The 14008-nt window shown below is 39.0% G+C and overlaps 1 protein-coding gene across 2 annotated transcripts; it reads right to left on the bottom strand.

Moving 5' to 3' along the window:
- Positions 1–7152: 7152 nt before the first annotated feature.
- Positions 7153–12566, bottom strand: LOC107764748 (homeobox-leucine zipper protein HDG1-like). Of its 2 annotated transcripts, XM_075225919.1 has the most exons (9): positions 12470–12566; positions 10644–10870; positions 10446–10563; positions 9680–10354; positions 9305–9406; positions 8991–9203; positions 8184–8346; positions 7731–8092; positions 7153–7632 (listed from the first exon to the last, which is right to left on the bottom strand). In XM_075225919.1, the coding sequence occupies exons 2-9, from the start codon at positions 10859–10861 to the stop codon at positions 7234–7236; spliced, it is 2250 nt and encodes a 749-aa protein (XP_075082020.1). In that variant the 5' UTR covers positions 10862–10870; positions 12470–12566; the 3' UTR covers positions 7153–7233. The 2 variants fall into 2 exon arrangements, with proteins under 2 accessions (XP_075082020.1, XP_016438836.1); XM_016583350.2 differs by lacking the exon at positions 12470–12566 and having other exon boundaries at positions 10644–11037.
- Positions 12567–14008: the final 1442 nt, after the last annotated feature.

Below are 14008 nucleotides of genomic sequence, written 5' to 3'. Positions count from 1 at the left end.
GGCCTGACCGCCACTTGATCGACCTCCCCCTCTAGGGAGACCCCTAGCTGACTGACCTCCACCCCTAGCTGGCTGGGCGGGTGGTGGTGAAGTAACTGGTGCTGAAGCCGATAGCTGACCTCTCTGCTGAGATGAACCCGCAAGATGACGAGGACACTGCCTCCACATATGACCCATCTCTCCACACTCATAACAACTCCCGGGTGCTGGAGAAAGGGACTGAAGGGAACCCCTAACACCAGAATGACTAGCTGATGCACCTGGCATAGAAGAGCCCTGAACTGATAGGGCACGGGACGAACTCTGAGCTGGAAGGGCACTAAGTGATGACTGGCCCTGATGAGAACTGTGACAACCATGACCCGATGACACCTCATGATAACCTGGGCGAGCTGGCTGAGCATGCCTGAATGGACGGCCTCTGCCGTGCTAAAACTGGCCTCTCGAAGGAGCACCACTATAACTACCAGATACTTGAGGCCTCTTGGCTTTCCTCTCCTCTCGCTCCTGGTGACGAACAGACTCAATCTCACGAGCAATGTCTACAACCTCCTCAAAAGTAGCACCAGTCACCCTCTCCATGGTCATAAGAATACAAAGCTGATAAGTGAGGCCATCAACAAACCTCCTAATCCTCTCTTTATCTGTCAAAACCAACCAAATAGCATGACGAGCTAACTCACAGAACGTCATCTCATACTGCATCATAGTCATCTCTTCCTAACGCAACCACTTGAATTGCCTGATCAGCTCCTCTCTGCGAGACTGCGGCACATGCTTCTCCATAAAGAGAACGGAGAACTGCTGCCAGGTAAGGGGTGTTGCACCAACAGGCCTACGCCTCTCAAAAGCCTCCTACCAAGTGAAGGCAGCTCTAGAAAACTGATAAGTAGTGAAAGTGACCCCACTGGTCTCCAGAATACCCGCTGTACGAAGAATCCTCTAACACTTATCCAAGAAACACTAGGCATCCTCGCCCTCTGAACCACTGAAAGTCGGAGGCTGAAGTCTACCAAACCTCCCCAACCTACGCTGCTCATCCTCTGGCATGGCAGGAACTACATAGTCCTGAGCAGCTGCAACTGGTTGGGCTGGATACACCCCCGGTGTCTGAAGTCCCTGCACGACCTGCTCAGGTGTGCGAGCGGCGGGAGTCGGGGTGCCTCCCCGGCCTGAGAAGTAGCTGTAGCTGTAGTAACTGAGACCGCCTGAGCTAGGCCAGTGCAAACTAATAGAATCTGAGCCAAGGCCTCCTGAAGACCCGGAATCACAATGGGCACAGCTGGTGCCTGAGCTGGTGCTGCTGGAGCGTCCACAACTGGGACCTGATCCTGAACTGGGGCGACTGGTGGATCTGCAGGTGCTACCCTAGCTACTATGCGGGCCACACCCCTGCCCTTACCGCGACTCGACCGCTTCCTCGGCCTCTAGTGGCCACAACTGGTGGTACTGATAGTCGTCCATCCTGACCGGTAGTATGTGTCCTCACCATCTGTGAGAGAATAGAATAGCAGAAGTTTAGTACTCGGATCAACAAATTCGCACGATAAGAATTTCAAGAATATGAAGTTTTCCTAAAGGTTCTGCAGCCTCTCGAGGATAAATACAGACGTCTCTGTACTGATCCGCGAGACTCTACTAGACCTGCTCATGACTCGTGAGACCTATATAACCTAGGCTCTGATACTAACTTGTCACGACCCTAATCCCGAACTCGGTCGTGATGGCGCCTTTCGTGAAGGCAAGGTCGGCCGACACTTTCCCAATTCATTTTAAAGAAATTAAATAATACAAATTAAGTCTTAATCATAATAATAATCCTAAAATATGATGAATAATACAATTTGCGGAAACCACATTGCCCGACATTGTGGTGTCACCATTCATGATCATCTATCTATAAACTACAAGTCTGAAGAGTCTACATAGTCTAATACAGAGCTAAAACAGAGAACATAAGATAAGGGAAGAAGCTCTGGGCTGCCAACGCCGCTAGCTACCTAGAGAATCTCCGAATCCTCCTGAGTTGGAAGGATCAACACTCGCTAGCGGGACCTGAAGCGCCTAAATCTGCACACGGGGTGCAGGGAGTAAAGTGAGTACTCCAACTCGGTGAGTAATAATAATAAATGCATACTGAGTAATAAGAAACCACGTAAAGCACATTACAGGCTATAAGGAAACAGTAAAAGCTAGTTAAAGTAATGAAATAGTGAAATATGCAAAATTACTTTCATTTAGTTTAAGCTTCTTAAAGTGCCCTTTTAAACAGTTAAGCAAGTAAAGGACATGAAACTAGAAAAGTTAAACACATAAAGAACCGCCCATCGGCCACAATACCAACAGAATCAGCCCCTCGGGAAACACATGGAGCAATACCAGCCCTCGGGCTCTATCTCATATCACAATGGGTACCCACGCTCATTGGGGGTGTGCAGACTCTTGGAAGGGCCCCTTACGGCCCAAGCGTAACATCAAGCCATCTCGTGGCATCATCACTAGGTTCTCGGCCTCATATCAATAAGCCACCTCGTGGCGTACAAATCTCAGGCCCTCGGCCTCATAATCATAATCAGTGTTTCCTCACAACATAGGTCGTCGGCCTTACTCAATCAGAATCTCACAAGCCACTCGGGCAATAGTAAAACATGGTGCTCACCCCAAAATATTATTTAAAATATCATTTAAGTGTTAAAGCAGAGTAAACATGGCTGAGTTATGAAAACAGTAGAACATAGCATGACTGAGTTCAAGTATAAAGTCAAAACAATGAGGAAATATCAGTAAAAATCCTCTAAGGGTTCAAATAGTTAGCACGAGGCCCAAATATGGCATTCAGCCCAAAACATGATGATAGAAACTAGTTTTCAATCAAATACGCGGTAAAACAATCATTCAGGACGGATTAAGTCACAATCCCCAATAGTGCACGACTCCACGCTCGTCATCTAGCATGTGTGTCACCTCAATATAGTACAACGATGTGCAATCCGGGATTTCATACCCTTAGGAAAATATTTACAATCATTACTCACCTCTACCCGGTCCAAATCTCTAGCTCGCGATGCCTTTGCCCTTCGAATCGGCCTCCGTATGCTCCAAATCTAACCAAAATCAGTACAAAACCATCAAAATATGCTAAAAGAAAAAAGCTCACTCGAAAGAAATCAAATTACAACACAAATCCTGGAAGTTGTCAAACCCGACCCCCGGGCCCACGTCTCGGATTCTGATAAAATTTACATCAATGGACTCCTTATAACTCCGCGAGTTCATTCATACCAAAAGCATCAATATCCAACCACAAACGGCCCCTCAAATCCCAAATTCCAGGTCACCAATTTCAAGCCCTAGTTCTTCAATATTAGGCTTAATTTCCACGATTAATTAGGTAGAATTCACATTAGAATCGAGTATTAAGCCCATAAATCTTACCTCCAAGTATTTCCCCTTGAATCCCTCTTCAATCCTCTTCAAAAAGCTCCAAAATCGCTCAAAAATGGTGGAAGATAACCCCAAAATTGTGGGCAAGATGACTATTTAAACATTCTATCCAAGCCTCAATTCTTTCTTCGCAAACGCGGTCAACGCCTCACGTTCGCGAAGCATAAATTAAATTTGACCAAAAAATCCTCAACGTGAACGCGATGGCTCCTCAGCTTGACCCTTTGTGATCGCACTCCCTCTCTCGCGAACGCGATGAGCAAAACACCCTGAAACCCAGCTGCCCAATTTCCTCTACGCGAACGCGCTCCCCTTCTTACGAATGCGATGCATAATCTCCTAGCCCTTCGTGAACGGGGAGCCTCCCTCGCGAACGCGAAGGCGAAATCCTCAGCCTCGTCAACTAACCCTTCGCGAACGCGAGAGCCTCCTTGCGAACGCGAAGGTTAATTTTCTCTGCAACACTTCAACAGTTTTCTGCAATTCTCAACAACATGAAATGGTCCGATTGACCACCCCGAAACTCACCCGAGGCCTCTGGGACCTCAACCAAACATGCCAACATATCCCATAACATCATTCAACCTTGTTCCAATCTTCAGAAATTTCTCAGAACAACATCAAAACACCAAATTCGCATCGGATTCAAGCCTAAGAATTCCAAAATCTTCTAATTACGCTTTTGATCAAAAACCCAACCAAACCATGTCTTAATGACTTGAAATTTTGCACACACATCCCAAATGACACAACGAAACTAATGCAACTCTTGAAATTCCATTTCGACCCTTATATCAAAACCTCACCTATCAACCGGAAAATGCCAAAAATCCAATTTCGCCAATTCAAGCCTAAATCTACCCCGGACCTCCAAAATACATTCTGATCACGCTCCTAAGTCCCAAATCACCTCCCGAAGCTATCCGAACCATCGGAACTCACATTCGAGCCTTCTAACACATAAGTCAACATCCGATTGACTTTTCCAACTTGAGCTTCCTCAAAAGAGACTAAGTGTCTCAAACCTTACCAAATCCTTTCCGAACCAGAGCCAACCAACCCGATGATATATAGAACTGATAGACAAAGCAATAAGAAGCAAAAATGGGGGAAACGGAGTGGTAACTCATGAGACGACTAGCCGGGTCGTCACAGCAAGCTATATATCGGCTCATTACACTTACTTCCTGGGAAATATCTGGACGTGTGCACACTATTGCATACATAATACTACCGACTGCACTGGAATAAGGTACATGTGCCATATACCTCTCTTCTTCCTCTGACTGCAGTGACTGAGCAGTTGATAACTTAAAATGAGGAGCAAGAGGGGTACTAACTGGTTTAGCATCTTTCATATCAAACCTCTCTAAAACTTTCTCCATATACTTTTTCTGGGTCAGAAATAACTTGTTGGCTCCTCGTTCTTTTTGATCTCCATGCCAAGAATTTTCTAGTTGCTCCCAAATCTTTCATCTCAAATTCTCTTGTAAGCTGACTTTTCAAATTGTGAATCTCTGTCAATCCTTAACAATAATGAGCATGTCATCAACATTTAGTAATAAATAGACAAATGAACCATCATTTAACTTCCGAAACTAAATACAACTATCATACATGCTCCTTGAATAACCATGACCAACATAAAGAAATAAAACCTTTTGTACCATTATCTTGGAGACTGCTTTAATCCGTACAAGGATTTCTTCAACAAACAAACATGATCTTTTTTTCCTTCAATTTCAAATCCTTCAGGTTGAGGCATGCATATAATTGTTCCTCAACTTTGCCATGTAAGAAAGTTGTCTTAACATCAAGCTGCTCTAATTCCAAACCATACATAGCAACTAAGGCAAGCAAGACACGAATAGAGCTATGTTTAACAACAGGTGAGAAAATATCATTAAAATAAACTCCTTGTACCTGGCTATAGTCCTTTGCAACTAATCGTGCCTTATACCTTGCATCTCCAATCCCTAGAATGCCATCTTTTTTTTGAAGACCCCTTTGCAACCAAAAATTCTCTTTCATGATGGCGTCTTGACAAGAGACCAAGTATCATTCTTCATTTATTGCAATCAGCCACTTGGCTGAATCAGCACCAAAAACTACTTCTGAATATTTTGATGGTTCTCCAATTTCTTCAGTTTTCTGTGCAACTGAAAAAGCAAATGCAACATAAAATTTAGCCAAACAATATCGTAATGACAATAACAAATACAATGCCAGTTGATAGCAACGACAATTAAAGCATGTAAAGAAGACACAAATTTAATGTGGTTCGGTCAAAGTGACCTATATCCACAAGCGGAGAGGAGCAAATTCACTGTAGCAACAAGAGTACAAAAGAGCATACAAAATTAGAGTAAATACTATAATTAATCCCAAATACCTCCGAGAGAATAACCCACAAGATCACTCCAAAGAATGGGGATCACACAAGTATTTTCCAATACTCAAGTCTCTTACAAACAACTCTCAATAAAGGAGGAGAGGAAGAAACAAAAAATGAAGACTCAAGTCTCGTTGGTGTGTCTAAAATGAACTAATGACCTCTCCTTTATAGGCAAAAAAGCCTTGGCCTCCAAACTGTAAAAGAAAAGATAGAACTTGTGCAAATGACATCCACCACACAATGCAATATTTTTGGATCCCAAAGAATATTGCCAACAAGGTCTACTTTGTAAGTTGGCTTATGCTTATGTGAGAGACTCCACTAGCAAAAATATTGGCCATATTACATCCTGTTTAACCAACTCAATCGAGCAGAATCGCACACAATGATGAATACCAGTATGCCTTGTGTTTAACCACCATATCTGCCCAGGAGGAATATAATGTCCTCAATTAATATCACTGCTTATTATAAGAGCTGATCGATCAACCTTTGGCATCTCAAAATCTGTTACTTCTGTTGCCTTGATACCCCTGTGAATTATGTGTAGTGTGGATATAGCTATGATGACAAAAATCTACACTGCTATGTTTGCTACAATCATTACGGTCTCTCATTTGCATTTTGGAATATTAAACCATGATCATAGATGTTAGTTAGAATGTATCCACTACTAATTTCACAAGTAATTTAAAACCATAGGACATAATTAAGTTCAAATTATGATAAGTATATGAGCTATAGTTGGAAATGTGTCACCCTCCTCGAGAATTTCTGTAATGAAAAGGTTTAAGCTGAAATTTCATAAGTTATTTTCCTGTTTTACAACCATTTTAGCTCTTGTTGGCGTTCAATTGTTTTCAGTATTCATAATGACAAGTGTCAACCTCGAAAACTATCACCAATCATATTCTCAAATGGTAGGATTTAGTGATTTACCACCAAAAAGTGTGATTCAGACCTATGCTATAACTTTCACTCGTTCTACTATGAAATTGGCTGGAGAATAAGACGTACCAGTCATATATAATATAACAAAAATCAAACGATCAGTAGACTATGAAAAAGGAAAAGATTTAGGTAAACTCAAAACAGAAAGGACACAATATCATATTACCATTAACACTGAAATGACAACAGACATTACTCAGGACTCGAACAAAAAACAACACCATTGTCTCATCTTCCGACAGAAACACATACTATATAGCTAGAGAGAGCTAGCTCTTAACATGCACTGACTTATTTTTGATGTATTTGACACACATAAAGTTTGATATTTAACACCCCCCCCCCCCCACCCTTCCCCTCCCTAAAAAAAGAAAAGATAAAGAAGCCAAGACTCAAAACAAAAAGAAGTAATGACCCAACAGATAGCAATTAGTCTTGGAGTATCACTTGCTCTTGAAAGAAGCTTTGATACCATGAATTGTATGAGATATGAGGTTATTTACTTTTTGGACTGACTCCATAGATAACTTTTCAGCAGGCGAGCTATTCACCAATACTTGGAACCCGATAGTCACTAGAGATCCAGTACCGCTAAAGCCATTATCTTTCTCCCAAGAAGTTTCAACATTGCAGTTATTGGCCCCGGAATAATCTTGAAAACAGTCAGGAACTATCGCAATTCCAGATGGTAGGAAAGCCACTGAAGAAGAATCTCCTCCATTCATCACCACATCCATATCTACAGCATCAATTGTTGCATATACTATAAGGGATCCTGTTGCGTCCGTGCAAGTATCTTGCAAAATCAGCATGTTGTTTTCACTGTCACTGATTGCATCCACCTGCAAGTCCAAGCCAAAAGGAATCTTATTTAGAACACAGCAATTAGAACTAATTTATTTCGTCTTGTTTCCAGAAAACACAGCGATTAATCACTCACATTAGCACGGAAAAGAGAGATGCTATTATCAATATTTTGACCCTTGGCAATATGGACCAGCTGTTGCATAGGACCACTATTGAACAAAATATCCCATTGACTCCTTGTTTGTTCATTCAACAGGAAGTCTAACAAACGTTGTTGTTTCACCGGCAACCAGATGGTCTTTGTAGCACTCAACACCACACCAATAGGCTCACCAGGGTCACCAATGTTCTTCCTCATCATCAATTTTGCATCTTCTCCATTTGCTTGTTGGATTGATTCCCACTTGTGAATGGTTGCACAAACCCCAGCACAAAAGTTGCGTGTCATGCGTTGAGCCAGCATTGCCATACTTGTCTGACCACTTGAACAAACAACTGTCACACATGGAGCTTTATCAGAACCCGGCCGGACTATTTTTTATAAGTTAATTCAAAAGTGTCAAAAGAAATGGCACAATATGATCACCTGGAGAGTCAACAGAAGACATCAGCATCGCCAAGAACTCAGACTGCCTTTGCAGAGTGGCCATCCACCTTTGTGCGCCGAACCCCAGGCCATTCCTGACCAGAGGGCGGTACAAATGGTGGAGTACATTTTCATAATATTCCATGTGCTCGATCCAAGTAACCTGAAAATATTATACTATCAATTTTACAGGCCCTTTTGATAAAACCACTAGATAGTAAAGTATGCATATGCAAGAAATGTTGACATAATCAACATAAAAGTAAAACGCACATTGTTGGAGACAACTCTGCTGCCAAATCTAGGACTCAATCTCAACGGAACTTGGAAGCCAAGCATAACAAAAATAGCTGATTTCATAAAACCAAAAGATGTCATTCATTTTTGATAAAATAAAGTATAAGCCAGATTATGTGTGAGACCAAAAAACGTTTGTATATCCAGGTCATGAAGACTAATGCATAGCAAACGCAACCTAAGCAAGGGGTTGGATCACAAGCATCTTTGAGTAAAAAGCATTTGTACCATCACAAGCATTTGTTAAGGTTCTCAGAGTACAACTTTGAAAGTACTCAACTGCAAAAGCCTATAAATAGGATGAACCGGCAGTGTCTACCCAAAAAAGTGTGAAAAACTATAATGACTAGATAGTCCTTACTTAAAAAACTGAGAAAAAGTTCAACTAAGAAACAAGAAAATCAAAAACAACAGATTCAATGTAAAATGAGAAACCTAGCTTGTTAACTTTTAGGATAATGTGGAGTCCTACATGAGAAGCAAAATGGGAAGACCATATAGTTGAAGTACCTTAGAGTAACCATTAGGCATATCTTGCACAATACAACCAGAAGGGAGTCTCCTGCAATTCCCAATTTCATGAGGTTGTGAACTTTCTTGAACTGTGTCAACAGAGACATCCACAACAGCCCAGACACCTTCAGCTTGTTGCTTGCAGAAGCGGAGAAATTTCATTTCACGAGCAGGAACCAGATCAGAAATAATTTGGAATTCAGTTTGAATCTGCAAAGTCAATATATACTTTCAAGCTCTTACCTCATGCAGGAAAAAATAGAACAAAAGATATGTGACTTCTAGAAAAATTGTAAGAAAAAACGAATTACCAATTGCAGATTACTGCTCCAGCTTCCACATGTGCTACCTGGAATCACATTGACAACAGAGGTTTTCCCGACAATGCATGAGAACATCTCCACCCATCGACTCTGCATATAAAAAAGCACATTACATATATAGGAAGAAACAAGAAATAACAGGCCAACACCTAACTTGTTTTCTTGACTTAATTGATTAAAAAAACATGCAGTCAACAATTGCAGCACCACCAAAACAAAAAGGAAAGAAATAATATGTCAAACACAGTAAAGGTAAGAATAGAAGTAAACATCAAAGCAAAAAAAGAAAGAACAATCATTCACTGCCCCAACAAGTAGTAAACTGGATGAAGGTTTTAACTGAATTCAGGACGAAGAACCTACCATGTCCATTAATGTCTCCACCAGAGTTAGGCTGTTGACAATCACTGTACCAGTTGCGCGAGTTGCTTCTGTTGCGAAATGTCCAGGTTTCATGCCCGTACATGGTGTAAATGATCTAGCATACTCCTCAAGATTCAATGTTTCTCCACCTCCATCCAAGCTTCTGACCCAAAGCGGTTCACCAATCTCAGCCAGCCCAAGCAGCTCGTTCATCGCAGCCAAAGCAAGATCCATCAGCATTGACTTATCATATGATGCATCTACATTAGCCAAGCTTCTAGAAATAATTACTGGCGGAGGACTTGACAGACCATTGTCGAAATCAAGCCCCATTGGCGATGCAGCGTTGGCATAATTTATACCACCGAAGCCATTTATTCCCTCAGGAAGTCCAAATGCAGGATTTGCTATAACGGAAGCCATTGATCCTTCCAAGGATGATAAAGGCCCCAAAAGTTTGTCGGCCAGGACACTGATCCTCTTGACTTCCTCTTTCAGCCGTTCATACTCAATCTTTGTTTGATGCTCCTCAACATTGATGTCAGCAATAATAGCCTGATTACGACAACGATTGCAAATTGGATGTTTCATGGCTCCCTGCATTGCAATATGCTCTATGCGGAGCCTATCATTTTCTTGTTTCAGTATTCCATTTTCATGGCGTTCCAAATGTGACTGATTCAACAGCGGATAATTCAATCCCATAATTAAACCAAACATATTTCACACAAGGGACTAAAGTAAAGAAGGCATATAACACCATTACCTTCATTTGGGTTCTTCTATTCTGGAACCAAAACTTCACCTGCTTGCTGTCCATAGACAGTTTCTTTCCAAGTTCTAGTCTTACTTTTTCGTTAGGATGTGGATTTTCCTTGAAAGCACTGTGACAGACAAATGAACAAAAATTGGAACTAATATAAACAAAATTAACAAGTAAAAAGGAAATTGGAATGATACGCACGTTTCGAGCTCTAGAATTTGGTTGGCAGTATGCCTGCTGTATTTCCTTTTCCTTGATGAATTACTGAGAACAGAGTCCGGTTCATCTTCAGACGCAACGCCATTTAAAAAGTTGTCACCATTGGACCTGCTCTCACTTTCATCCTCCTCTTTAGGCCTCCCCATTACCACATTATTCGAACTTTCACCTTTCTCACTCATGTCACTGTGACTTTCCATCTTTGGTTTCTGCACCAATTCGACTGAATATATTAGAAACAGTAAGAAGCAGTAACATTTTGTTATAATGGTGGTATCGCCTAATTCTTTCCATCAAGTTATGAACATATGAGAAGCAATCTTTTGTCCCTCATGAGACTTAATTCTGATTTTTCCATATTTTTTGCCAACTACAATTTTCAAGCAAAGACATATATCCGGAGAATATAAAGAGAGAATTGTATTGTAATGTTGGTAAAATTTTATTTTGTGTCTCGTACAACCGACACTAGTTGTATGAGGCAACTTTTTTGTCTCACAGTTTTGTGGACCCAGATTTCTGTGGACCCAGAAGTGTAAGATTGTGGTCCACAAAGTTGTGAGACAAAAAGGAGCCTCATACCACTAACGTAAGTTATACGAGACACAAAATAAAACTTCTCGTAATGCCCCCCTCCCCAAACAAAACCATTCATTTTATTGTGACTATCTTTATTTTATAGTTTTTATATATATAAATTTTATTTTATTTTTAAAAAATTAAAAAGTCTATATCCAAATTCATAATGAAAAAGTTAGTAGTTAGTTTGACCCTCATACTCGACTCAAGCCACATAAAATAGGACAAAGAGAATATAAAAGATTTTTTGAAAGATTTTTTGAAGTTTTTTTTTTTCAACAAGTTTTCATTTTTTCGTAAAAACTGTAAAACTTGAAAAACTTTTTTGTGTTTAAAGTGAAACTAAATTTGATGATTATTATTATAATAATAATAATAATAATAATAATAATAATAATAATAATTATTATTATTATTATTATTATTATTATTATTATTATTGAAAAGTTTTCCAATTTTTCTAAAACTGAATAAAGAATTTCCTCATTAACTTTTGAAACAAACGCCAGATCAGAAAGTCAGGAAAGAGGTGTGGGTTTTGACCAATTTTCATAGCTATCACGGTGAAGTAGTCCCAGAAATTAGGAAAGCCAAAGGGTCTAATACGGGGGCAGAGGAAAAGTAAAGCCAAATGGATGTAGAAAACACTGAACATGTGGACTTTGCACTATCTAGGTATTCAAATCCATGGACTCGATTAATTTAGATTCTCAACGTAAAGTTCGCTAAAGGATAAAATGTTTCTTTTATTCAATTTACATTGGTTTTTATCAAAAAGTGTATACTCCTGAGATATAAAATCGTGTTTCTAATTAAAGATTGAAAAATTTTAATCACCTCACCACAACGTGATGGATAACTTTGAGTATCTAGATACACAAACCAACAAAAAAGCTAGAGGAAGAAACAAGTTGACTCACCACAAAACTCATCTTTTTCTCCTTTTTTCCACTGCTATACTGATATCTTGTACCAAATTAAAAGTCATATACAGATGAAAAAGACACCACCTTTTTTTAAATAAATAATCTGATAGTTCACATACTCTAGAGGTAAAAAGGACTTTTGAGCATAAATAAAAGAGCTCCAGACTCCGTGGACCTATGGAATGGGATCCCAAAAAAACGTACACAAATGGTAATTAATTCAATGAGTTCACACATACCATGCAAAATAAGAATAAAAAAGAAATGGAAATGAATTAATTAGAAAATTAACAGCTTACTTACAGTGACTCCACTAATCTTTTCCACGTATTGACTCGTTGAAGAAATCGAAAAGCAGACAAAAAGATTATATATGGAGCCTCAGTTATTATTGATTCAGTGAAGCAATGTAGAACAAAAATGTGATTAGTAGTAGCTATATATACTGGAAGGAGAAATGGGTCCACTCTGAGGGGTTTCCTATTTAGTTACCAAAAACAGAGGTCTAGATGTGAATCCAACGTTGGATTTCTGACAGGTGAGCAGCCAGCAAAGACCTGCTCGTGTGCCACTTCCACTTTATGGTTATGTTTGTCTGGGAAAAAAAATTACTATATCTGTTTTAATTTATCCAATCAAATTTGATTTGGTATGAAATTTAAGAGAAAAAATTAAATCTTGTAGTCTTAAAGTTTAAACGATAAAAGCTTTTGTGGAAATTGGCTACAAGAACTTCTCATTAAGCGTAAAATAAAAAGTCTAAAGTTAAATTGTTTTCAAATACAAAAATATACTCCTTTTGTTTCAATTTACGTGAACTTATTTTCTTTTTAGCCTGTGTAAAAAAGCATGACCGATTTCTTATTTGGAAACAATTTACCTTTATGCAATTATTATAACCACACAAACTATATATATGTGCCTCATTTTACACCATAAGTTCAAAAGTCTTCTCTATTTTCTTAGAGTCCATGCCACAATTGAGTTCACATGAATTGAAAAGGAGGGAGTATCAATCATTCTTCTTAGAGTTGATTAATAAAAAAAATTATCACACAGATTGAACGGAGGGAGTACTTTTTACTAAGAAGTTTAATTCTAATATTTAAGATAAATGCATGTTTTAGATAGCAAAACAAATAATTGTTTTACTATTCAATATTAATAAGGTATTGTACCATCAAAGTTTTATTTGTTTTAAGCTTCAGTAGCATTATCATTTCTGGTAACCATAATGGAATTCTTAGGGCAAAGGTTGGTTATTATATGAGTCCATTTGTTAAACTACGTTTTGCAAAAATAATCAAACTTGTCCACTCTAATTTCAGATATGACAGACGTCTTCTTTCGGACGTAAACTATATTATTTATCTGTTTAGAAACCACCAGATATGAATGTGCTCTTAAAATATGAATTAGTTTCAACTTCTTAGACACATGAAATTATTTAAATGTAAGAAATAGTAAGTTAATAATGCAATTAACAAACTAAGATTAGATAATCCATGAGGATTTTGAGAACTGGATATTATTCTCTCTTTTTTTAAAATAAAGACAATATTATATATTAACCATTAAGCATTACATATTGTTGCATAAGTATGAGATGCATTGTCATTACATTATTCTCATTGATGCCTCTGACCTCGAAAAACCTTTGAAATTTAATTAAGAATCCTTGCAAATTTGCCTTTCCCTTATCTTTAGATTTTGTAAGATTTTTTTTTTTTTTTTTTTTGGTTAATGAAAGAAGCTTTTATTAAATAGAACAAACAGAAGTTATTACATGATGGTAACTGAACGTATAGTCCCAGTTCCATAGAGGTCTTCCTTTAGTTCATT

This window comes from Nicotiana tabacum, chromosome 11 (genome assembly GCF_000715075.1).
Source record: "Nicotiana tabacum cultivar K326 chromosome 11, ASM71507v2, whole genome shotgun sequence".
Lineage (NCBI taxonomy): Eukaryota > Viridiplantae > Streptophyta > Magnoliopsida > Solanales > Solanaceae > Nicotiana > Nicotiana tabacum.
The sequence above is the reverse complement of the archived record's forward strand: the minus strand, read 5'-3'. Positions and strand labels throughout refer to the sequence as shown.